This window comes from Macaca fascicularis, chromosome 4, assembly GCF_037993035.2.
Source record: "Macaca fascicularis isolate 582-1 chromosome 4, T2T-MFA8v1.1".
In the NCBI taxonomy this organism is placed as follows: domain Eukaryota; kingdom Metazoa; phylum Chordata; class Mammalia; order Primates; family Cercopithecidae; genus Macaca; species Macaca fascicularis.
Window position 1 is genome coordinate 159,645,116 of NC_088378.1, and position 26,330 is coordinate 159,671,445.

The 26,330-nt window shown below is 48.0% G+C and overlaps 2 protein-coding genes across 33 annotated transcripts in view; one reads left to right on the forward strand and one right to left on the reverse strand.

Annotated features, from left to right (window-relative positions):
• TBC1D7 (TBC1 domain family member 7) overlaps positions 1 to 24,708 on the forward strand; it is a 47,196-nt gene extending 22,488 nt beyond the window's left edge. For 4 of the 9 annotated variants that reach the window (XM_015449891.4, XM_074038864.1, XM_005554023.4 and 1 more), the window contains one exon: positions 500 to 739. In XM_015449891.4, coding sequence (XP_015305377.2) covers positions 500 to 586 — 87 coding nt within the window. In that variant the 3' untranslated portion in view covers positions 587 to 739. Of the gene's footprint in view, positions 1 to 499; positions 740 to 11,415; positions 11,697 to 20,052; positions 20,183 to 22,064 lie in introns of those variants that run through there. The other 5 variants (XR_012434238.1, XR_012434241.1, XR_012434242.1 and 2 more) reach the window with 5 other exon arrangements.
• The window catches only part of PHACTR1 (phosphatase and actin regulator 1), a 580,504-nt gene continuing 570,472 nt past the window's right edge, over positions 16,299 to 26,330 (reverse strand). For 16 of the 24 annotated variants that reach the window (XM_065544413.2, XM_005554017.5, XM_065544412.2 and 13 more), the window contains 3 exons: positions 22,414 to 22,554; positions 19,723 to 19,799; positions 16,299 to 18,886 (listed from right to left, as the gene is read on the reverse strand). In XM_065544413.2, the coding sequence (XP_065400485.1) occupies positions 18,871 to 18,886; positions 19,723 to 19,799; positions 22,414 to 22,554 (234 nt within the window). In that variant the 3' untranslated portion in view covers positions 16,299 to 18,870. Of the gene's footprint in view, positions 18,887 to 19,649; positions 19,800 to 22,413; positions 22,555 to 26,330 lie in introns of those variants that run through there. The other 8 variants (XM_065544410.1, XM_074038857.1, XM_045389952.2 and 5 more) reach the window with 1 other exon arrangement.

Consider the following 26,330-nt stretch of genomic DNA (forward strand, 5'->3'; position numbering starts at 1 on the left):
TGATTTTCACAGAATCACAAATCTATTCATTTTTAAAATAGTATGAACATTTGAATAATGGCCTGGTAAATTATAATAAAGTACTGAGTCAATATGTGTTGAATAAACGAATAATCATCATTATAACCAGAAGTGGCTAACAGTGCCAGGCCTGTGCTAAGTGTTTTCCATGGGTTATCTCATGTCATAGTGTGAACAGCTCTGCGAAGTCGGGCTATCATTTCCCCCATTTTAGAGATGGGGATTTGAAACCCAGGTAGCTTAGGTAACCCGCCTGGGGATGCACAGTTAGTGAGCAGTGCAGGATTTGAACCCAGGCGGGCTGACATTGGAGCCCTTTCGTGTCCTCAGGTAGCATGTGATACAGCCTTTTATGCTGTCACTTTCTGAAAAACAGTGAAAACTCCCATGGTAGTGAATTTTATGCCACAGCGAATGAGGGAAGACACTGAAGTTGTCAACACTACAATTTCACAAAGACTGGTTTGCTTGTCCACAGATTCCCCAGGACAGCTCAGACGCGATCGTGAGCAAGGCCATTGACTTGTGGCACAAACACTGTGGAACCCCGGTCCATTCAAGCTGAACGCACCTGCTGGTTGTGGACCGTCTGCCAGGCCCACCCTGAGCGTTGTGTTCTTGGCATGTGATCTGGGAAACTGATTGAATAATACACTTTTCTTGCTCTGGTGCTCACAGTGGTTTTTTTTTTCCCCCCAATAAAATTATTTAATTGAAATGCCTGGTGTTGCTGTGTTGGGGAGCAGCATCTTGCAGTGACATAGAAATGTAAAGTTCATCTCTGAATAGCATTTCAAAAGGGTTGTTAGAAAATAGCTCCCCGATTTTAAAGTGGTTTAGTCAGGGCGAGTGGGTGTGTTAACCAGCAGTGCGTAAGTAAGCTTGCCCTGCCTCTAATTGGCACCAAGCTAGTTACTTTTAAGGTCTATTTCTAGAATAAGAGTGACTTCCTTTTGTTGACACCTCAGATTTGGCTTTTGTTGATGCAGTACGTGTTTAAATATAAGCCAACTGCCTTCTGAGGCTTCATCTTGCTAAGCAGGCTTTAAAAAATTCCTTACTCTTTTTTCTCTTTGGGCCAGTTGGAATGAAACCATTATTGAACAAAACGTGTTTGAATTGCTCCTAGGAGCAAGTACTTGTTGGATATTTTGCTGCACTCCTGTTTTACTTGATGGGGCGTTAAATGTGGGATGTTAGGGAGCACTGTGCCACACACTAAAGAAGTGAGAGAAATGACCAGTGAAGGTGAACAGCTCATCACCCCAGGCCAGCTTGTGCCGCGTAAATGGCATGGCCGCTCTTCACTGGCTAGTTCCCGGCTTTGGGAGTAGTGAGTGAAAGGGGACCCTGTGTTTCACACGGCTTCAGCCTTCAGACCTGCAAGAGCCTGAGTGGTGAGTTGGATTTTCCACCCACCCCCTGAAAGAGGAGGGCAGCTATGAAGTTATAGAGGTACAATTCTGAGAATTCAGGCCCTCCCTAGTATGTGAAATATCTGTTGAAAAAAAGTTCAGAGAAAGTGTGAGTTGTTGAAATCTGCTGCTTCTGAATACTAACATATCTAAGAGTATTTAATTTTTTAAAATAAAAATGCACTCCAAAGAAAAACCTTTTAAAGCAAAATTGCTGCCTAGAGTGAAAACTTTAATAAAAAATGACTTATCGCCAACCATTTATGCCAGAGCCAGGCAGGAGCGCTGGTACTCTTAGGGAGCAGGAAGGCTTAGGGGCTGAAGTTCCTCTGACTTCGCTGTTTTGGCTGGAGGCCAGCTGATCTGAAATGGAAGACTTACTCTACTGTGAAGGGATCTAAAAATAAATATTCTGCAAGTATATTCTGTCAAACCCAGTTTGGTAAAACCTTTCTGGCTCTAGGGTGTGGGGCGGCGATATTTTCTGGAAGTTAGTCAGTCTGAGAGTTTTTCCTTATTAAAACACTGGTTGGAGGAATGATGTTTTTAAGGCCCACCATGAGAAAGTGGTGGAGAGGATGAGCATCCAGTTTCATTTTCATAGCAGAATTTCACTTCGCTGAGAGCTAAGTGTTTTGAAAATGTTTGTGCCTGCTGTCTTGGGTAAGGAGCGCAGTTCCTGATAAAAATACATTCATATGCCTTTTCTTCAAAACATTTTGTCAGGATACTGCAGAATTTTTCCTTCAACCTACGGTTCCTGTCACAAACTATTGTGGCTAAAATGTGGGATTCTTCCTTGCCCTTGGAAAGCTGGAATTTAACATGATCACATGTAGTTTCTGCTCTTTCCCTTCTAGAGATTTGTCTTAAACACGAATGAGAAAACATCTCAGTCCTTTTGGCCAGGAGAAAGGAAGGCCAAGGAAGGTTGGAGAGTGTGTGTGTGTTGGGGGTGTGGCTTTGGTCTGCTGACAAATCGAATGGATGGATTGCGTAGAGGTACAATTGTGTAGAGGATTGTGTGTACACAGGCTTGTGTGCAAGGCTGTTTCAGGAAATAAGGTCAGGGTTCATGAGAATGAAGCACTTTCTTTGTTAATGGAAAGTTCGCCTCAAAATTATGGGGCAACACTGAAATCATATGATGCGTTGAAGGAGCTCCGAGGACCTTCTTCCACTGTAGCTCTGGGTATGACAGGCACTTGCCCTCTCTTGAATTGCGTAAGTTCCCTGTCATGTGGTCATCACCTCCCCATGGTGACTCAAGGTTATGATGTTTTCCCTCTGAAAATGAAGAACCTGGAGGGAAGCCAGTGGGGATGAGGAGGGTAAGCAAAGAGCTTAGATGTCCGGGACCAGATCCTAAAATGAGTCGCTGGCTCACGTGGCCCAAGTGACAGCACCTGCTCCTTTTCTGTGACATAAGCAGCAGAGTGACATACCAAGTTCTCCAGCCAAGGCAGCCTTTGGGGAGCCTGGTGAGGGGTGTGGGGTGTGGACAGTGAATCTGCCCGGGTCACATAGGGTCAGCAGCTTTTGTCTTTAGCTGGGTGTTTTGGGTCTAGAAGGGCCAGAAGATGCTTTTCTCTGCCCTTGACAGAGAGGGAAAGGAGTGTGGGAATTTGGGGAGCAGGAGTTGATGGCATTCCCTCTGTTGGTGGAAACAAAGAGCCATTGCTCCTTGAGACTGTGTGCCAAATGAAACTGCCTGTGGCTCTTGGCACAAGCTGTGGCTCCTAGATCAGCTGGTGTTCCTCCAGAGCTGGCGCCGGTTTGAGTAGGAGGGAGGGGTGAGGGATGGTGGAAAGGAGAACAGAGGGCAGTAGTGATTTCTGGGGGACCATGGCGGGGGTGCTGACCTTTCACGGCTTTCCTGACCAGTCGCCTTTTCCACTTTGGTCCCTCTGTCAGCCTTGCCTTGGGGACGTTAAAAAGTGAGTAGACAGTTGCTAGATGAGGTGATAACTCCCCATAAGGGGAGCCCCCGCCCAGGGACTGATTTTACTCCGGGACAATGACAAAGGGAGTCAATGTCATCAGAGGACACACGAGAATCCTAGAAGCTCATCCTGACTAAGCACAACTCCAAATTGAATATCGTTGCAAGCGCTTAAGGTTCACACCTCCAACTCACACCTAATACTGACGTTTTCCTTTGCAGTTTACCAGAACTTACACGGCAGGCACTGGGGACTGCCAGAGCTCACGCTAAGCACTGGCTTTATCACAGAGTCACTTCCTGGTCTCTATCACCCTTTCCTAGAGTCTTAATAAGTAGCAACCTGGTACTTGCTGGAAATTTTAGCATCTCTTTTCCCTGCTTCTGCCTGCCCTCTGGACATAATACTAAGAAGATTTGGGAGAGGGGCAGCAAAGAGGAGAAGCTTTGGAAGATTCACTGCTAAACATCAGGTGGCTGCACGCTACACCACAGTGGCCCTGCGATCCCACCTCCCATTTCTCCCTCCTCTGACCAATCTGTTTGGTTCACTTGTCCTTTTATTTGTTTTCATTCAATCACGAAATATATGTGAATACACTCTTAATTCTGGGCCAGATGCTGAGCTTAATTGCGGAACAAGACATGGTATCTGCCCTCTTGGAGTGTACAAGCATGCAGGGAGGACATATTAACAGATACATGGTTTGTTCCAGACGTCTTTAGGAGAAACTCTCAACTCCTGTGCTGCCACACCAGGGAGAAATTAGACTGAGTCTGTCCAAAAGCTCCAGAGGAAGGATAGAACTGCTCTGAGATGTGTGATTCTGTGTCCCCTTCCCTTTATTAATGGAAGAGGTGACAGGAAGAGCCTTGGATCAGGGAGGGGGCATGAGCATCTGCCCCACTCACTAGTTTCGCGAACCAAACCAATCACTTAGTCTGTGTCTTGGTTTCCCCATCATCAAACAGCAATTCTGTTACATCCCTTCCTCCTCAGCATGCTTGTGGGCATCACATGAGTTGGCTGTGAAAGCACTTTTAGAAGCATGGAACTCTGTGGATATTTAATATTTTCAAGAGCATCATTTGCAAGAGTGTGGCTGGGCACTGTCTCTATTTGAACCTACTCTATGCTTGGAGGCCTAACTCAGCTCTACCTGCTCTGAAAATTTGTTAACTGCCAAGCTCAAAGTTCATTTTCCTGACTCTGAGCTTCTGAGACATTTCAGGGACCACTCATTTAGCAATAATTGTTTGGAAGTCTCTTGTTCGGTTGTCTTGAACTTTTATTAAGTGTTCCATGTGGTTTCCCTCTAAGATGCAAGATTCTTGAAGCCAGGGGCTGCCTTTAGCACACCCGAGGCACTGGCAGATTCAGCGTCTGGGGAGGGCCCTCTGTGTGGTTCATAGATGGTGCCTTCCTGCTGTGTCCTGGTGGAAGGAATGAATTCTGGTCTTTCAGCCCCTTCTAAGTGTCCTAATCCCATGCATGAGGAACCACCCCATGACCTCACCCCTTCCAAAGGCCCCACCTCCAAATACCATCACCCTGGGGGCTAGGATTTCAGCATACACATTTTAGGGGAAGACAAACATTGAGACTAATACATTGGTTTAGAATGATCTGTTTACATCCCAGATTTATGAGCCCTCCTTGAGATTAGTAATAATGACGTACTTTTTTTTTTCATTCCCCCAGTGTCAAGCACATCTCCTAACCCATGTGGGCTCTTCATGAATATTTGTTGAATATGGGAAGGCCTGGTTCAGCATTAAGACGCCTCCATTGACAAGTAATAGAGTTATTCTGAAGCAGGCTTGCTTATAGGAGACTTTATTATAGGATGCAGGGGTGAGGCTGAGAACCTAAAGAAGGAGGGCTTGGAATCTGGGATGGGACTAAAGAGACCCTGGACCCTCTCGTCCTCTTATCTATGATCCACATTGTGTGTGGGCTCTGTCTGGAGTCTGTGTCTCTGCAGTCTGGATCGCTCTGGTAGAAGATGTCCCACCCTAAGACACTAAATGTATATGTTACAGGTCCAGCCTCTGGAGACAGAGTCTTGTGGCCCAATTCCTAAATCCATGGGAAAGAGGCTGTGGTCTGGCCTGGGGTTCGGGCTGCCTATGGGCCATTCACGTAGAGCTGAGTGGGTGGAGGCATCCCACAGCAGATGCAGGGCCACCAGTAGCCTCCCTTGTGACACTGCAGTGCAGGGAGTGGTGAGCAAGGGGCTTGGTGGACGGGTCCACTGTGAACTGCGAAGAGACTCTCAAAGACTATCTGCTCCACTTAGATCTGTTGACCAGATAAGTGCCCTCAGAAGTGCCAGGGGGCAACAAGAAGCCGTCTGCCTCCACTAAGTCTCAGTGACTTTTCCTGCACCACTTCTTTCTGGTTTCTGCCAGCCAGTCTGTAGGTGGACAGCCAGCCCTTTCCGATGGGGGCAGGCAGAGGGGTAATATCACACCAGCAGCCTTGGTGAACTCATTCACGTGGCCAGGTGCTTCCTTTGTGAACTTTCATACCAAGTCTAATTCAGTCCGAAAGTCTACAGGAAGTCGACTTTGCCCGGCTCCTTGCCCTCCACCTGGGTCAACTCGGGGGCTTCGCTGGCAGCAGCTGTGTTTGTCTTTGATTGCTCAGGAGGGTGTATAGTTTACTCGCAGGGTGTCCAACATCTGGGTGCCTAGACCAAGTTGGGCTGTGGCCAGACTGGGTGGCAGTTGAGTGAACCTGAATACAGCCAGTTAGGGGAGGCAGCTGCTAAGGCTGACTGATTTTCAGATCATACAGAAGGCATGTCCGGACCCGAGGAATGTCAGAGCTGGAGGGGAGCTTGCATATCACCCCATATACAGATAAGAGAAGTGAGGTTCCAGGTGGTCTAGTGAGTTATTTATACAAGGTCACAGTAGCTGAGCAAGCTCTGGAACCCAGGCATCCCAGCTACCTGTCCAGAGTATATTTCACCAAGCTGCTCCCTCATTCGGAAACAGTGACCCATCTTTCTCTGAACCTTAAAATCTCTCCATCTGGGCAAAACATTCCAGAGAGGCAGAATCTGCTTGGACCCATTGCTGGCTGGCTGGCTGGGTAACTCAGCACCACGTCCTTATCTGCACCCCAGGGGAGGGGATGAGAGTAAGAGCTCCCACTTCACAGAGTGGGTAGAACGATGAGCTACAGAAACAGATATGAAATCCTTAGACCAGTGTCTGGCACAGAAGTTGGTAAATACTAGGTATTATAGTTCTACAAGTGTTTTAATGTATATTCTCCTCAGAGAGTGGCACCGTGATGCAGAGTCTCACCAAAGACTAAGATTCCTAGAGCACACTGCTTCCTGAGAAAAGGTTTTTAGGAGAGCGGAGTCCCGTTGCAGACTCTTTAGGGCATTGCATTGGAACAGGGCTTCTCAGACTTGAATGTGCACTGGGAGCCCCTGGGGTCTTGGTGAACTGCAGATTCTGTCTGTGGGTCAGGGGTGGGCATGACTGTCTGCATTTCTAACAAGGTCCGTGACGATGCTGATGCTGCTGGTCCAGGGGAACCACAGTTTGAGTAGCAAGGGCCCAGGGAATGTAGATTTCACCTAATGATGAAAGGTTTAACGCTGATTGCAAAAGAAAGAAATATGCCACTTGCCTGTGCCTTTTTTTCATTTTTAAACTACTCTGACCTCATTTCTAAGCTATTGCTAAAGTTTATAAAACACTTCATCACACCTGGAATAAAATCTCGGCACTGAAATGTGAATGTTTTCCACAAATTGTTCCCTTTCCATGCTAGGAAGTGGTGTCAAACTTTATTACCAATCAGCTTATTACCAAGGACAGCTCTGTGGCAGCTCACCAACCACCAACTACCTCATAGTTGCCTATGCATTCTTCATCCTCTCCTCTTCCTTACTAATGAGACCCCAATTTTATTTGAGGCAGGAGTGTGTTCACATAACCTTATTCCCCTGGCCCTCTTGCTAAAGGCAGGACCAGTAAGATGGAAGGTTAAAGTATTAGGTAGGACTTGCAGAAAAGGTTTTTAAAGAGAATTTAAAAGCTGGCAGGTAAATTTTCTCTTCCTGGTATTTCCTGTTACTTTCTGCCTGGAACACATACATAATGGTGGGAGCTTCAGCAGCTATCTTGGAATGTGAGGCAACATCAAGAATGGAAGCCACACGATAAGGATGGTGGGGCCAACAAATAGAGCTATACATTGATGGTGTCACTACCACACAAGCTGTTTTCTGCTTAATTCCAGACTGCCTTTACATTTTAAAAAATCCCAATTTGTTTCAGCCACTTGTTTTTGGTTATGTGAAGACTGTTGGATCTAATGCTAACAGACACCATCAAAGCAGATGCAGTTTAGCAAGGCAGATATGGGTTTTAATCTATGTCTAAAACTATCATCTTTCTGACTGCCCTTTCTGGGATTCACTAGTGGTGTAGGGTCAAGGGAACTGGATTGAGAGTTCTTTGCTCAGCTCTGCTATTTCCTAGCTGTGTGATTGTTTTTTCTTGGCCTCAGCCCCTTCATCTGTAAAACGGGGATGAGAGATGAAAGTGACCAGCACAGTGCTGGGGTGCAAAACTCATTCCACTGGTGCTGGGGGCAGGGTATCTCAGGATGATGGTGTGGGGATGTGATGCAGGGGCCAGTGCTAATGCAGCAGGGAGGGGCCTCGTGGGGTGAAGCTTGAGTGCTGGCAGCAATGCAGCTTCTAGTCCTTGCTTAAAAAAAATTTTTTTTGAGATAGGGTCTCACTGTCTCACCCAGGCTGGAGTGCAATGGTGTAATCACAGCTCATTGCAGCCTCAAGATCCTGGGCTCAGGTGATCCTCCCACCTCAACTTCCCCGGTAGCTGGTAGCTGGGACTACAGACACATGGCCAGCTAGTTTTTTGCATTTTTTTTTTGGAAAGATGGGGTTTCGCCATGTTGCCCAGGCTGGTCTCAAACTCCTGGACTCAAGAGGTTCACCCATCTCAGCCTCCCAAAATGCTGAGATTACAGGTGTGAGCCACTGCACCCCACCTTCTAGTGCTTTCTTTAGGGGTGTCCCCCTTGGCGTACTGAGGGCGGCAGAGCACCTTCCTCTGTTGTGGCCAGAAGGGTTGGACCAGGTGACCCTTTTAGCATGAATGGTCTTTGGTTTTGTTGGGAGGGAGCTGGGGGCAGAACAAGCAGCTTTCCACTGGGCTCGAGAAACCTGCCTTGGCGTCTTCCTCCACCAGCTCCTAGGCGTGATAGTGAGGCCTGGGAGGCAGCCCAGGCAACGTCTTGCCTCCCCGCACAGCTTTGCTGCTGAAATCTAAGTGACTCTATCCCAGCTGCTTGCTCTGAGCCGGCCGAATGTCTGGTCAACAAAGAGCGTTTGTGCTGTCCTGTTGACTGTAGCCTATAGTAAGATTGAAACCACAGCAGAACTGTGCACACCTCTGCTGGCCAAATCAGAGATGCTTTTTGCTTCTAATGTGACTCAACTACTCTCCAAACCTGAAGCCATCACTCTTTGTCCTTCCCCTCCTCCCCACTCCAATCAGTTACGTTCGGCACCTGCAGGGTTTCCGCTCACGCATAGCTAGCTGATTCCTGGAGGGCAAAAACCATGTCTTTACAGTGAACTAAAAATATCAAGAGATGCACTTACCTCCCCGCACAGAGGGGGGTCACCAGGGAGACCTGAACTAGGATGGCTCAATTGGAGCCTCTCACTGTTTGGCCCAGGGGGTCTCCGTTTTTCTGCCCAGCTGCTGGACAGCCTGAAACATGCCTGCCTTTCCTTACTGTGGCCGGTTCCTGGATTTTGAAATTGGACATGATTGAAATAAGGTCTGTCTGGGTGCGCATGTTACACACAAGTTGTTTCCCTGTTCATGTTTTGTCCTATAAAAGGCAGCCAACCCTGTGTGTTCTTTCTGGTCTTCTTATTTAAAAAAAAAAATTGTAACTAAATTTTTTGATGGAAAAGGAACATGTGCCAATAGAGGGGAAGGGCAGCCAGGATAAAAGCGTCTGCAGTGACCGGTGGCTGTTCTCCATGTCCCAGCCCCAAGGACCCTTCCTTAGCACCAACTCCTGGGAGTCTAAAAATGAGCGTGTTATTTCAGGTACTTTTCTAGGAAGAAAGAAGGGCTTTGTCCTGCCTGCTTTGGGGCTGTCGTCACCAAGTCAGTGAGATGGAATTGAGGAGAACACAAGGTGGCTCAGCTGCCACAGGGGCTCCTGCCATGATTGCGTGGATGCTGACGAGTGGGCTGGGGGCATGGAGGGCTGGGGTTGGCCCAGGTGGCAGCTCACATTGTTATGGTGGCTTGGAAAATGTCCCCACCACCCCAGCAACAAGGCAGCACACAGTCTGAACAAAGCCAGCCTCTTGCCAGATGGCATTTTTGCTATTTTAACCCCAGGGCCTTGCAGAGCCAGTACGCTGGGGCTTCGGTGAGGTGGCCAAGGCCTTCCAGGAGGCTCAGGTGTTGAGCCATAAAGCCCCAGACGTGCTTCATGCATGACGGCCTCGGTCAGCACAGTGGCAGGCCTGCCGGACTGCAGGGACTGGCCATAGGGTTGCTGCGTGAGACCAAAGCCTTTATTCTGATTCCGTCCCTGTTCGGGACTGAGATAAGAAGTTCAATTCATGTGTGAAGTATTTTTTTTTTTAACCTGTGTAGCTGGAGACTGGCTTGTCCTCTTCTGGGTGGAGGCTTTGAATGGACCCCAGGACCATGGACCCCAGGGACCCCCCGCCCCACCCCCACCACACTGGGACAAGGTGTCAGTGGCCACTCCAGGTTGGTGATTGGTGATTAAGGAACTGACAGCATTTTCCTCCCTCCCTCTACCATTTCTGTCTGTTTTTTTTTTTTATTGTTGGTGTTTTTAAATTTTTTATCAAAGGCAGAACAGCAATGGTATCTCCACACAGGAAACACCACGCCTTTGTGACCACATGAGACACAACGTCTTCATCATGGATGAGGAAGGGAACCAGGTCTGGAATTCTGGCTCAGAGTAGATGCATCTTAATGGAAGAAGAATTAGTCAATTCTGTTTCCGTGGTTTACTCTTCCTGTCTCCTGCAGATGAATTCATTAGTTTAATTAATGAGAGCCTTTTGCCTTCCTCTGCAGTGTTGCCCATGGAAATAGTGGATGATCATGGCTCCCTATTATGAAATGTGGAGAGCATTGTTTGATTAGGACCAGAACCCTTTTAACCCCCAGAAAATAGCTTCTAGGTAAGGGACTGGACACTCACACACGATGAAGACGTGAGTGTCTGGTGTTCTTCCCTCTCATTAGGCAGCATGCCCTTCTCTTCCTGCCTTTGCAACAGCTCTAGGTAGGACCACAGGGTACAAGTGCCTCGTGTGTGACTTCTGCTTCCCTTGCAGGAAGTCATAAATGTTGGCTGACTGTCAAATGCTTGTGGGAGGTCCCCATGGTGTGGGGAAGGGGGAGACTCAGCTTAACCACAGACAAAGGTGTGCATGGGAGGCGAGGAGGAGGAGCTGGGAGCTAGGGCTTGGAGGCAGTCGGTGATCTTTCCCAGTTTGTGATCCTCGGTGTCAGAAGACTATGTAATCGCTCAGGACAGGCAAATGGGATAACTAGATGGATGCTGCGGAAGTGTGAACTCAAGAAGGTAGAGAGAAAGCCACAACGCATCGGCGTAGCAGGGAGGTTAAGGGCATTGCCTTAGAGTCAGGCAGTCCTGGGTGTGGAAGCCCCTCCACCACTTACCATCTGTGTGACTTTGCCCACGTTGTTGTTTGGGGACCTGAGTTTCCTCATTGGTGACCAAGGTGTTGTAAGGGTTAAGGAAAATGGTGCATGACGGTGGCCTAACACAGTGCCTGGGGTATGCTAAGTGTTTACTGTGTGGGAGCTGTTAGTGGTGCTACTGGTAGGAATCAAGTGACCAGCCAGCCAGAGTTAGACCTCAGGGCTGCCACCTGCCAGGAGGCAGAGGAGACAGCTATTTATTCATCCTTTTTTCGTTTTGTATGCTCCTCATTGTGTTCCAAGGTTGCCTACGTGAGACCTCTCTTGGACTCCTTTCAGGGAAGCTTCATTGCTCAGTGCCCGAAGACCCTTGTTAAAAACCCTGGTTGTCCCTGAGGTGGTCACCACAACATGGCCACATCAACAGCATCCCTCACAGGACTCCCAGACCACACACACCAGAAGGGTCTGCCCGGGAAGCCTGAGCAGAGTGATGGAGCAGGGGACGGGAGGTGAGGCTGGCAGAAGTGAGCAAGGACCACAGTGTCACTGCGGATGCCACACTGCAGAGTGGAGCTTGACGGGTAAGATTGTGGGGTCTGCTGCAGGCACCAAGCAGGAGGGTGGGGTGAGCCCATCTGAGTTTGGAGACATGACTCTGGCGGCAGGGACTGGATGCTGGGGCCGCAGGCAGAAAGACCATGGCTGCCGTTATCCAGGGGGGAGACACTTTTTCAAAAATTAGTATATCTGTATTTTATTATTTATTTATGTTTCAATAACTTTTCGGGTGGTACAGGTGGCTTTTTTTTTTTTTTTTTTTGGAGATAAGAGTTTCGCTCTTGTTGCCCAGGCTGGAGTGCAATGATGTGATCTCAGCTCACTGCAACCTCTGCCTCCCGGGTTCAAGTGATTCTCCTGCCTCAGCCTCCCAAGTGGCTAGGATTACAGGCGACCGCCACCACACCTGGCTAATTTTTTGTACTTTTAGTAGAGATGAGGTTTCACCACGTTGGCCAGGCTGGTCTTGAACTCCTGACCTCAGGTGATCCACCTGCCTCGGCCTCCCAAAGTGTTGGGATTACAGGCATGAGCCACTGTGCCCCGCCCTTCAAGTGACTTTTTGTTACATGGATAAATTATATAGTAGTTTATTCTGAGATTTGTGCTCCCATCACCCGAGTAGTGTACATTGTACCTAATGTGTACTTTTTATCCCTACCCCCCTCGCACCCTCCCCCTTCTGAGTCCCCAAAGTCCATTATATCATTTTTAGGCCTTTGTGTCCTTACAGCTTAGCTCCCACTTATAAGTGAGAACATATGATACTTGGTTTTTCACTCCTGTGTTGCTTCACTTAGCGTAATGGCCTCCAGCTCCATCCAAGTTGTGGAACGTTCTATGATACCCTGCTGCTTTTTAGAAAACCCGCGCCAGGGGCTCGGGACAGATCTGAGCTATAGCCATAGACAGGGAGTCATCTGAAGCCACATGTGTGGAGGAGATCACTTAGCACCTGTGGAGAGTGAGCCAGGGAGCGCTTCCCGAGTCAAACTTGTCCTTCAGATTAACAGGTTAAGTAGCCACATCCATGGAGCACCCTGAAACCTGCGATGCGTAGGGGACAACGCACTGTGTTGTAGACATCACCCCCAACATCACCCCAGGGTGTTTTGCGCAAGGGCAGGGGGAGGCAGAGGATGTCAGATAACCTGATTGATGGCGGCTTCGGGATGAGGCCCCACAAAGGCACTTGGGAGGGTAGGTCCCAGGGCCACCCAGCTCTCCAGGAGGGCGGTGCGTGGCAGGGAGGGACCGCAGGGAGAGATGGCAGATTTGTGGTGACCTGAAGGAGAGGAATCTAAACTGTTCGAGAGACAGACCTCAGGAGGACTTGCTTTAAAGCGAACTCTTTCTTAACAGCTAAGTTGAATGTTTTAAAAATTTCGGCCGGACACGGTGGCTCATGCCTGTAATCCCAGCACTTTGGGAGGCCGAGGTGGGCAAATCATGAGGTCAGGAGATCGAGACCATCCTGGCTAACACGGTGAAACCCCATCTCTACTAAAAGATACCAAAAATTAGCCGGGCGTGGTGTCGGGCGCCTGTAGTCTCAGCTACCTGAGAGGCTGAGGCAGGAGAATGGCGTGAACCCGGGAGGCGGAGCTTGCAGTGAGTGGAGATCACGCCACTGCACTCCAGCCTGGGCGACAGAGCGAGACTCCATCTCAAAAAAAAAAAAAAAATTCCGATATTCCCAAATCGTGGGCAAGCTGATGCTCCAAAGAACATTAGGAACATCTATTTCAATGTCTCCGTTTTCCAGATGAGGAAATTGAGGCCCAGATAAGCAGATGCGATGGACACACCAGGCTGCCCCTTCCTGCGGAGAATGTGTAGCCGCAGCCTTTGTTTCCTTAGGAAAGGGCTCCCTCCTCAGCAGGATTATGGCCAGTTTCCTTCCCTCTTGCCAGACAGTCTGTTCAGAGCTTTATCGAAGCTTTTTCTTTCTAGTCCTTTCGCTGCCCTAAAACTTGCAATCAAGTTCTCAGATTAATTTATCACAAGTTAGAGAGCGGCGGGCGAGGTGGCTCAAGCCTGTAATACCAGCACTTTGGGAGGCCGAGGCGGGTGGATCACGAGGTCAGGAGTTCGAGACTGCCCTGACCAATGTGAAACCCTGTCTCTACTAAAATACAAAAACTAGCCAGGCGCGGTGGTGCAGGCCTGTAATCCCAGCTACTCAAGAGGCTGAGGCAGGAGAATCGCTTTAACCCAGGAGGCGGAGGTTGCAGTGAGCTGAGATCGCACCACTGCGCTCCAGCCTGGGTGACAGAGTGAGACTCTGTCTCAAAAAAAAAAAAAAAAAAAAGAGAGAGAGCTCTGGAAGGAAGGGGTTCTTCTCACAGCCTTTGAGACTCAGAAGTGGGATTCCTGGACCAGCAGTATCAGCAGGCCCTGAGAGCTTGTTAGAAATGCAGACTCCCAGGCCCCATCCAGCCCTACTGACTCAGCACCTGCATGTTAACAAGACCCCCAGGTGATTCCTAGGCAAGGTGGTTTGAGCAGCACGGTGCGAGGTTGCCCTTTCCCAAAACAGCCTTTCTACACTGCTGGACCAAGGATATGCTACCCAGCAATGTCACCCACCTAAAATGCAGCCCCTCTGCTTCCCTCAAAAGCCTTCAAAGTGACGAATTAGTAACCAGAAGGTTATGCAATGAAGTTCTTTGCTTTATAGATCAAATACTCAGGCTTTTCAAGAACGGAGATAGAGGCCAGGCACAGTGGCTCACACCTGTAATCTCAGCACTTTGGGAGGCCGAGGAGGGTGGATTGACTGAGGCCAGGAGTTTGAGACCAGCCTGGCCAACATGGTGAAACCTGTTTCTACTAAAAATAAAAATACAACAACAACAACAACAAAATAGCCAGATTTGGTGGTGCACACCTCCAGTCCCAGCTATTCAGGAGGCTGAGGCAGGAGAATCACTTGAACCAGGGAGGCGGAGGTTGCAGTGAGCCAAGATCTCCAGCCTGGGAGACAAAGTGAGATTCTGTCTCAAAAAAACCCAAAAAAACAGAGATAGAGATTAGGACGAGAAGGACTCAAAAAACAAAGTAGTCTGGGGCTTTTGTTTAGGGGCAGTGACAGTCCAAAGGCCCCCAAGGCATTGCTATTCTAAGACTGTCTGATACCTGACACTACAGAGATGACCCTGAGTGATTTCACAAAAAGTTAAATTTATGTTCATTATTCCTGGATCATTACAAGGAGAATTGACATTTTAGATATTCTTATAAAAATGTTGAGGAAGGCTGAATGCAGTGGCTCACGCCTGTAATCCCAGCACTTTGGGAGGCTGAGGCGGGCGGATAACGAGGTCGAGATCGAGAACATCCTGGCAAACATGGTGAAACCCCGTCTCTACTAAAAATACAAAAATTAGCCAGGTATGGTGGCATGTGCCTGTAGTACCAGCTACTTGGGAGGCTGAGGCAGGAGAATGTCTTGAACCCGGGAGGCAGAGGTTGCAGTGAGCTGAGATCGCGCCACTGCACTCTAGCCTGGTGATGGAGCAAGACTCCGTCTCAAAAAAAAAAAAACAACAAAAACAAACAAACAAAAAAAAACAACAGTTGAGGAAAAAACTCCTAGTACACAAAAGTCTTCTAGAAAGTTAATGTATGTGCTACAATACTTCCTTCCCCCAATAATACCAGAGACATGCGGTTGTCCCGTATGTCCACTCACTCTCACTATGTATGTTGCAGATGAGCTGACCTCTCCCATTCCTGAAACCTCCCTTTCCCAGTCAAAGTATTTTGGGTGGTTTCTGCTGCTGGTTGATAAAACACACAAGAGTCAAGAGGTTTTTTTTTTTTTGACTTTTTTTTTTTTTGGTTTGTTTTTAAAGAAACTGCATACATCATCAGAGACAAACAATAATTTAAATGCCATGCAGTTTCTGTATGTACAAAACCTAGGCCACAGAGATCCAGTTTAATTCGTATTCTCTATTTACATCGTTTTCCTCATACAGCCATCATCTGTTAAATTAGAACCCGGGAGATTAGGGGATTGACGGTCACCACACTCACTCCTATACAAAGACAAACTATGTACAGACACCCAGGAAGCAACTGGAAAATGCAACCGGTCTGGGGATTAACAGACAGATAGGGAGAAAAAGTCATTGAAGGTGACCTTTGCCCACCGGCTGTGCACAGGGAGAACCTGAAATTCCATTCATCGAAGCAACACACCACGATTTTCATTCGGCAAATAAAAATACATGTTGATAAGCGGGAGAAAAATAAAATCAGAGCTTTTCATCACATTTACCGTCACGTTGTTTGGTTTCTCTAATCTTACATAAAGGCTAAAGTTTTAAAAGTTTTACAGGGCTTTGAGGGCCTCTGGAGATGAATATATCAGCCATTTAAAAAAAGCTAGTAGGCTGATGGCGATCTCTTCTGTCATTGATTGGGGGCAGGGGGCAGGATCGGGCAATGTCTAATCTTTAGAAGGAAGCATTTGATTTGAGACATTTCACATTTTTCCTCTCACACTAATCCAAATGCAAAAATGCTCAACTGGGAATTTATACACATACAATAAACTTTGACTTGCCAGCTGCAGCTTTTTCAAAAAAGAGATGCATTTTAAGTCATCTAGCTCACCCTTTTATTTTTTCCCTTAATTGATGTCAAATTGTCATCTTGGAAAGTAACACAAATTGCTACAGTCGTCATGATGTTGTAGCCGAAAAAAAAAAAAGAAAATTGAATAGGTCTCTAGAAAGACCTTAAGGTTTTAAGAAAGGAAAGAGACAGCAGAAGGCCCATCCTGCAGGCCACAGAGGTTGCTGAGCCTGTGTAAGAGCCACTTAAAACAGGCTTGAAATAGCCCGTCCTGAAGGCGCAGGACCTGTCAATGGCAGGGGAGGTGCACCCCTCAGTCTGAGCAAGTGACTTCTGGAAAAGAGGACCTGCAGGAAGAGCAGTGGAAATTGTGTTCAATATCTTCCATGCACAAAGTGGACTGCAACACGAGGGCACTTTGGGCGGAAACCCTGGGCTGTTTGCTGGCTGGCTGCAGGGAGATCCACTTGGGCCTTATATCCCCAGGGAATCTGAAGGGCCAAGAACCAAGGCCAGCAGAGAAGCCATGGGCCTATCATGGGAGGGAGTCCGGTCAATGGAATGAATTTCCTTAGGACTCGCTCCTGGCCAGGGAGGACCACCATGCCAGGGCACCGCGTGTGCCAGGAACCCAGCTGCAGTTAGAGGAAGTTCAGACTCAAAGCCTGGCCGGCAGGCACCTCCACCTGGAACACATGCCCGCCCGCCCGCCGTAGAGAAGTTCAACGAAAGAGCCCTACATCTTTCGTCATACCATTTGCACATTCAAACGTCAGTAAGCCTTTCGGGAAGACTGTGTTTACAGCCACACTAAAATCCCGATCACATTTTCCCTGAACAATACCTCTCCCCACGGCAGGAACTATTCAGATTCAAGAGTTAAAAAAAAAAAAAAAAAAAGGATCTAGTGATGGCACCCTCCTTGGGTTGGGCAGAGGCGTGCTGGCTCCAGGTGGCAAGGCAAAGCTGCAGCTGGAGGCACCGCCCAAAGAGCTGCCCTGAACTCTCCCCAGCAGTTGTCCGGCTCCTTGGTTAGTGCCTACATGGGAGCCGTTCATGCCTGCAAAAAAATGCAATGGCCTCGTTGACAGGTGTGTATCCTAAGAGTAACCTGCTCCCACAGGGTTCGTGGTGGGAGACTGGTTAACTTTTTGGAAAGGCCAAGCTGGCATCTTTCTAAATGGCATGTGTGGTGGAGAGTGTGCCACCACCTAGAAAGACTGGGGTAACGATGGAGTCACTCCAGAAAGTGAGAGAACTCTGCGACTGAGGGCCTGCGAGCTCTGTTAGGAAGGAAAACGAAAGCTGCAATGGGCCTCATTAGGATGCTTGTTAGGGTTTAGGAAGGTCCTGGCCTCATTGCACACCGTACCCTGGGTATCCCAGTCAGAGACATACCCACAATCATGCTTCCCGGCATCATGAGGGAGAGGGAAGAGCTCTCTGGATCAACTGGAGCAGGAAGGGGCACTGTGGGCAGGTGTGGCTGGTGTTGGCCTGATTCTGGCACATGCCCAACTCCGGGGCTCCTTCACAGAAACTCTTCAGTGCAAAAACAAAAAAGAGAAGGCCATGGAGTGTTTCTGGAGTACCAGTCCCTCAGTGGCTGGAAAGCCAGTCCTATGGGAAGGTTTCTGGCCTGTATGCACTGGTCCTATACACAGAAGGTAGGAACTCCCAAGCCATGTAATCACCGGCTCCAAGACACACAGAGAAAATAAATGTCAGCCAAGCAATTTCTGACCCCACAGGGTTCAATAGGGTCCTCCCACTCAGACTTATAAACAGCACAGGAGTACCTTAGCAATGGCTATGTGTGTGCGTGGGTCACTCATGACACTGGACTCTCTGAACACAGATGGGTTGATTATTTGAACTGAGCAGATGACAACTTTCCCCTTCTAAACCAGAGCTTCCCAAAAGGCAGCTCAGCTCAGGCAGAGGGGGCAGGATGGGTGCTCAGTGCCAGCCTTCGTAGCCAAGAGGCAGCCAGACTCCCCCAGAAATGGGCCCTTCCCTTTTGTTCACTGTGTGGGTGGTGGCTGAACGGACTGAAAAGCCAGGGACAACTGAGAAGTGCTCCCTCCTTCTTGGCATCAACTTCAAAGGGCCCCCAAACCAGATGTCATGTCTGGAGCCAGCACATTTGGCCAAGTGTAGGAGTCCAACCAGATCATTAGCTTTGCACAGTACCCCCCAAAACAAACCCACCCCTTCAGCTTTCTTTGGACTCAGGTGACAGACACTTGTGAGGAAGAGGTTTGCTGGAGACTTCATGAAGGCAGTGCCTGCTGGGCCTGGCTGGAGAGAACAAGGACCATTCCACCTGCTGGAAAGTCTTCAGTCAGGGCCCTGCCGGTGCCCTTGGCACTGCTGGGGTTTGGGATGCATTTTGGTGTCAGAAGTGGGACCAGCAGCTCGGACCGCCGAGCCATCACTTTTGCGTTTTCACACATAAAATCCTGATTGTGTTTCCTTGATTTTTCTTCTTTTAAAAAAAAAGGCAGTTCAGAAGATTTACATCATAATGGGGAAGTGAATAAATACCAGCACTTATGGTTCTTATAAATTTATGTTTTGAAGACAGCATAGCACTCAAGAGGAATTCGACTGTTAAGGTCGGTGAAACCTAAGGAAACAAATAATTATATCAAGACCAAGGGGCTGCCAAAGGTGCAGGATTCAACAGTCCAATCTCCCATCCTCAGGGAGTTTCTTGACCGTGAGAGGGAGGGGTGAGCTTCCCACCATCATCCCCACAGGAGCGCCACTGAACACACACCTGGTTTTGAAATAGTTTCATCAGGGGCAGCCCTGGTGGCCTCCACCTCCTGCCATCAGCCTGGATCCAGCAGCAAGGTGCAGAACCCAATCTGTGTCTCTGAGTCTCTAGACTAAATACTTGCTATGTCCTATTTCTCTAAATGTTCCCCTCAAAAGAAAGTCAGAATTAAATCAATAGCACTATTGCTAACTAGCAATGCAACCTTATATAAGTCTCTTAATCACTCTGTGCCTCAGTTTCCCCAAATATCATCATCATGCTGGACTGTCAGGGAGAATGTCAGGGAATAACAGAAGTGGTCCACTTTGGAAGTCCCACATGGACTTGGTATTTTGTTCAGGTTTGGCCTCTGCTGACTGGTTGCAAATTGGCAACAATCTTTTCTCCTTGACTTGAGTTTTCACGAAAACTCACCTTGGAGTTGTTGGTAGTCTGGTGCTTATCAGACCTTTAGTTTAAATGAGTGAACCTCAGACTTTGCAGAAAGTTGCTTTTAGCCCGGGCCATCTGTGTTCTGCTTCCTCATTTCAGTAACCTAAAGTGGAACTGCATGCCTACCTTCCTATTATCTTCCCTCCCACGGCACCCACCAACCCATTCGTAACCCACAAGTGGGAGAGTTTCATTTGGAAATAAATATTGCAACTTGAAGGAAAAAAAAAAAAACCCTCAATACTAACCTTGTTAAGTGTCTACTCAATTCATGAACTTCCATCTCAGTGCTTTTGAATTCATTGAGCTCCTTTCGGATGGCAGCCTGGAATCAACAGAAGCCCATCAATGTGCAATGGGAGAGAGTCAGAAAAAAACTCCCCTTTCAGTTCATTCCTAACAACATGTTTTTCTTCTTCAACAAAGACAAACAGGTTTAAGATGAATTCTTTCATTGGGAGGAAGAAAAATCACCTGAGATGTCCTTTAAAACAAAGATTCCCCTCCTTCCCTAAATCTAAGTTGCAAATGATGGCAGGCTATTGCCCAAAGTGTGTTTTTTCTTCTTCTTTTCACAGAGCTGTGGCATTGAGGCATCAGTGGTGGTGTACGCCTACCCCACACTCCTGGGGGCCCAAGAACACATTCAATGTCAACCTCTCATCTTCCGTAAATAAACAGAGCTCAGCACAGGCACACTGATGCCTCGAGGTGGAGACCTCAGAAGGCATGGATCAAATTCTCCAACCAAATTAGGGGGAAAGGTGATGGCCAGCTCCCTACCAACCCTTTGCTTTTGCTCTTTTACAACTTGCCTGACTCTTCAGTGATGTATTTCACCATGTAAGATATGTTTTGAATAACCTCACATGTTCTGAGATGATCCCAAATCACTCCCTCTTTACAATACTGCCACTGAGGAGGCAGGGCCTGGAATCAGACAGCAAAGAGAGGCCATGAGAGAGCAGGGGAGGAGGAGGGGCTGGTAGAGAAGGCAGCTGGGGCCGGAGACAACCTCACTCCTTCCTCAAGGGTGGAAATCGCAAACGCGTGCCTTCTTGCACAGCTCTGTCTATGGCCAATACCTGCTTTGATGGGAATATCAAGGCCCCAGGAGTTTGAGAACAGAAAAGTCTTCATGTAGGATTAGAATGGCCCTCCCCAGGAAAAGAAGGCTGGCTTAGGTTTAAGTGCCTGGGGAGCAGCTGTGGGGCGGGGGCAGGGGTCACCCCGTGCTTCCTGTTTTTTGTCCCCAGCAGCCATTGAGAAACTGGATATGTTTTCGGCCTAAGAGCTACTCAGAACTCTATGAGGGTGCAAGTAGAGACGTCTGTGGTTTCCTTGCACACTTGCGAATATCCTTATCCTTGCACGCATACCACAGTGAGAGTGTGGACAGGAGAGGACAAGAGCGAAAGCTCCTTCCTCTTCGTATTTAGATGACACACTCCTGGGGAGCTGGGTTTGTCTGTCTGGGGCATGGCAGTGCCAGTTCCTGGGTTGCTCTCACAAATTCCCTTGCAGGGAAGATGTGAATGCTGTGTTGACAGAGGAGGGCATAGTCTTCCACACATTGTGTCTGTGGGTTGACCCGCCACAGGCGAGGTCATCTCTGGAAGTCTATCTGCCTCTGGCTGCTTCAGTCCCACCCGAGTGCGGCAATGTGCCTGCATCCATGTTTCCTGCAACTCCTGGATCCAGGGTTGGTGATAATGTAGCCAGCCTGGGCCGTAGATGACTTCCTGCTGAATCATATAAGAAAACCCCAGGTCCCTGAAACGGACAGAGTGAAGGCAGGACTGTTGAGACTGTTGACTTCTATCGTCACCTACACATTAGGCTGAATCATTATTCCAGACTCTCTCTCTATATATATATATTATATATAATAAATATATATATTTATAAATATATTTAACAAATATACATATTTGTTATATATATAATAAATTTATATATATGTTTGTTTGTTTGTTTGTTTTTGAGATGGAGTTTCACTCTTGTCATCCAGGCTGGAGTGCAGTGGTGCGATCTTGGCTCCCTGCAACCTCCGCCTCCTGGGTTCAAGCAATTCTCCTGCCTCAGCCTCCCGAGCAGCTGGGATTACAGGTGCGTGCCATCACGCCCGGCTAATTTTGTATTTTTAACAGAGATGGGGTTTCATCATGTTGGTCAGGCTGGTCTTGAACTCCTGACCTCAAGTGATTTACCCGCCTCGGCCTCCCAAAGTGCTGGGATTACAGGTGTGAGCCACCGCGCCCGGCGCACAGACTACATTTTACAAAAGGCCCTTAACCCTCCAGCTCCTCATGGTGACCAGACTAGAATCAGAGAGGATTACCAAACAGAGGTTCATTCTGATGCCTCGTCTAGTGGACAGAGAAAATGATTTCTCATTGGCATCACTGCTTTTCCTAAAAAACAAACTGAACTTCAGATTATTCTTTTTGTTTTCTGAATCGGCGAGGGTCTAGTGCAGTGAGATATGTTTTGCGACGTCTCTTTGATTTGTGCCTATTTCTCTCCTGAGGTTACGTGTCCACTTTGTCTTTTCTTTTGGTTTGGTGAATCCCCCGTTGGATGCCGGCAGCAGTGTCCCCTACACGGAAGGACTGTGATGAGCCCAGAGCCTCGTGCCTTCACCTGTCTACGCCTATCCAGTGCTATTCTCGTTCTCTGGGCACAGCCTCCTAGGCTGCTGCTCCTCCTCCTGTAAAACGGGCACAGTATTATGTGCCTTGTGTTTTCTTCGATTCAGCAGCCTTTCTGCAGATTATCTGTGGCCCCTGGGGAAAGGTGTTGGGGTCCCAACACTCTATTACGGGAACTGCAGCTGAGGCCTGGATGCGGGTCTCCCTACACACTCCCCAGCGGTGAGCCTGGCGGGACACCCAGCAGATGATCTTGCCTCCCACTCTCCAGCACTCCCCTCTGCTTACTTTGTCTGCAGCAGTGAGGCGGGTCCACGGCTTATCTGCCCTGCGGTCATAGTCCTGAGCGTCAGCCACCTCCACGTAGTCACTGAAGCGGATGAGGATCTTTCTTTCCCGAAGCTCTTCCACGGTGGGCCTTTGACTGAGCTGCAGGGAGGGAGAGAGACAGACCCAGTCAGCCAGACGGGTTGACCATGGCACTCGGTCCTGTCTGTGAACTTGCAGGTGTGGAAAATAAGGTTCAGTGAGGCAATGGATGCGTTGCATAGTGAGTGAGGGGCAGGGGCAGGGGGAGGGCCGGGGTAGGGAGACCCAAGTCTCCTGACTCTTGGGACTGGGCCCTTTCTCAGTCCTAAGAGAGAGCTTTGTTATCCCTTACATACCCTCTAGGCCAACCTCTATCTTTTTTTTTTTTTTCAACTTAAAAAAAAACTTTTATTATGTAAATTTTCAAAAGAAGGAAGGAGACTAATATCATAAATTTGGTGTATTATCACCAACAATGATCGACTCTTGACTACATTCACATGTGGATTTCTTTGAAACAAATTGCAGGCATCATATCATTTTACCTGTGCATATTTCAGTATAGAATATAAAAAGATCAGGACTAAAGCATATTCACAATACTGTGTTTACACCTATACAAATCGATAGTAAACGGTCTCTATCTTCATGACATTGCTGAGTCCCAGTCGTTACTAGAAGCTTGTCTTTCTGTTTGGCTGTGGGCTCCTGTTGTGGATTTCTTCTTATCTGTCCTACTCCCGCCAGGTGACAGGGATATTCTACAATGATTCTGTCTTATTTTGGATTTGCAAGTCCACATCTGTGTGTCACATTGAATGCCTTCTGCAAGATGGGTTTGCAATACATTTTGTGTGTATTTTAGATGCAAAAAAGCGTATGTGAAAATGGTATGCAAACTTGGGGTATGTGGGATGGGAATCTGCTGGCTGAAGAGGTCAGCCCAAACGTTGGTGACAGCCCTCTGCAAGAAGTTCAAGGGGAAGGTCAGTCAACAAATGCGGAGCTGAGTAAGTACAGAAAAAGGCCACATTTATGCCAAAGGCGACTCAGGACCAGCCCTTTGGATGGTCCCTGATGAAGGACTGCAGGAATGAGAGATGAGGCAAGTAAAAGGAAGATTCATATGTATTTTGCCATCTCCCGATATTAGCCATAAGGACCCCTTCCTCTACTTTAGCAACACAAGGCTGACATTTCTATTATCTCTTCCTGTCACTAGGTTTATTTCTCCTGGAGCAACACAATTGCTGTCTTTAAGATGCTGTCAACTGATGTTCAACCAGTGCTACTTAAAAGCAATTTTCCCTCCAAGCCCCAAACTCTGTGTAATTCTATTATTAGAAGACACTGTCTCATAGAATCTTGCAACTCAGGCCCATAAAACAAACACAGTGGAGTCCAAACCACCCTGGCAGTTTCAACTCTGCAACAGGCAGCTTCCAGACACCCTTGGCTGGTGCGAGAATGTTCCAACTTGCTCCCATGCTGGCAGAGCACAATTAGAGGATGGCTGGCAGGTATCAAATAGATGGCTGGCAGGTATCAAATAGAGTGGTGACAGATCCCGGACAGGGCCAAGGCAGGCCTGTAGCTCCCTCTCAGCCAAAGGCAGGAATCTCTGGGGATCAGGGGCTCAGCCGCCTCTGGTGCCGTCCCCCCTGCCTAGACTGCACGTAGCCCTCCCTTGGCTTTCTTGGGCAGGACAACGTTCTGGCACCAGTGTGGGCCTGTCGCGAGAACCCACAGGCTTCCCAGGCTGTTATGGCTATGGTCACCGTAAACAAAAACGGCAGTCATCCTGGCTCCAAAACGTGATCTCCACAATGTGAGTGCAGGGAGATTTTGTGCTATAATTAAAATACATAAAGACATGCAATATTTGTCATATTTCCTCCAGCTAAACAGACTCCTACTCAGAATCCTGTCTGTGTTCCTCAGGACTTGCTGGGTTTACCCCAAGGGGCTGGACAAAGTGTTATTTTCTTTTCTTCATTTTTCTTTTTTTAGATGGAGGCTCACTCTGTTGCCCAGGCTGGAGTTCAGTGGTGCAATGAGCTCGGCTCACTGCAACCTCCACCTCTTGGGTTCAAGTAATTCTGCCTCAGCCTCCGAGCAGCTGGGATTACAGGTATGCACCACATTGCCCAGCTAATTTTTGTATTTTTAATAGAGATAGGGTTCACCATATTGCCCAAGCTGGTCTCGAACTCCTGATCTCAAATGATCTGCCGTTCTCAGCCTCCCAAAGTGCGGGGATTACAGGTGTGAGCCACCGAGCCTGGCCCAAAGTGGTATTTTCTAAGTGTGCCATGATGTGAGAAAAATTGTTAAGCCCTGACTTTCAAATTTCTCTTCCTGGAAATTATGACCTGGATTTTACTAATATGCTATCTATGGCAGGATCTGGAGTGAACTGAAGACTAAGCATAAACGCTGCCGGTCAGGGGCTGTTTCTTGTGCCTGAAAATCATGGGGCCTTGGACACCGCCTTTCCAAATCAAGATGGCACTGCACCCAAGTGCTCAGAGGGAATGAGTGAGGATGCAGCTGGCTGCTGCCTCTGAGAGCCACAGTTGGTGCAAGGACCCCAGCACTAACAAATGGCCACCAGGACACTCCTCCGTGTGCATGGGGTTATGCCCCTGAGCACGAAGGGCTCAGAAGATCCACCTTTGGCCTGGTGCTGGCTGTAGCCCTTGGGGCATCTGGAACCTGAAGTGCTTCCTTGAATGCTGCAAAAATAATCTTTGCAGCCAAAGTCAGGCCCGCCTCGGCCTCCCAAAGTGCTGGGATTACAGGCATGAGCCACTGCGCCTCGCCGCAGGCATGTTTTTTAAAAGGCAAAGCATGTAATTTTTATATTAGTCTCAATTTGGTCAAAGAAAATGACTGATCTGTTGCTATCAGCCTCAGTTACTACATTTTATTTTTTAGTTTTCTTACTAGTGCATTACAATGAAATAGAACTTTATTGAAGAAGTTCTTGGGCTGAGGGCAAGTCACTGTAAAGCAGCCACCATCACTGGCATCTGGTCTTGGTGTGATAAATGCTCAAGAGAAAAACCTACACAGGGCCAGGAAGTGATGATGTAGGTTCCCTACCTGCCGGAAGGCACCACATCTCTGCCCACAAAAGCAGATGTGGAAGTTGCCCCTCTGTTCTTCCAGTCTCTCTCTCTCAGAAGCAGTTATCCCCCTCAAGCTCATTATTTCTAACCCCCCCAGCCAGTCCCAGGGGAGGGTAAATGCTAAAATTCCAAGGCCATTTCCCGGGGAGAAGAAAGGAGAGGTGAGCAGGAACAAAGAGGTAATTATTTGATTGTGGAGACTTGCAAAACCTATGAACTATTTGCGGTCCCCATCCCTAGTGTTACCCACCCTAGGGAGATGGGTGTGGAAAGGAAGACCCTTTACTCACTCATTGCCAAATCATGCCATTAGTCAAGTTCTCCACAAAATCATACCAACTTTGTTAAGAGATAGGAATTAAGTAAATGTCTAAGTATTTCTCTATGACCTTCTTTAACAAGCAACCTTTAAAATTGGGGGAATTTTGGGGATCCAGCAACCAATTCTGAAAAATCTGATGAAAATCTGATTTAAACGGTTTTTTTTTTTCCTAAGTTTCTAGACCTTTCCATATCAGAAATGAAGGTTTATCACAGTGTCTTTTTGCAAGCCCCTGTCATTTCAAGGACACGATGAGAAAAAGCTAATGCATCTCCCCTGCTCTTCTCACTACTCAAGCTCAGGAAAAACTGCACCCTGCATCCAGAGAGTGGGTGGGCGTAAGGATGTAAAGGGTTCAACCTTGACGGGTAGGGCAGCGACTGGCTGGTGAAATCACTTAGCTCTTGCTCTAGTCTCCGCCAGGGTGACGCCAGCCAGTCGTC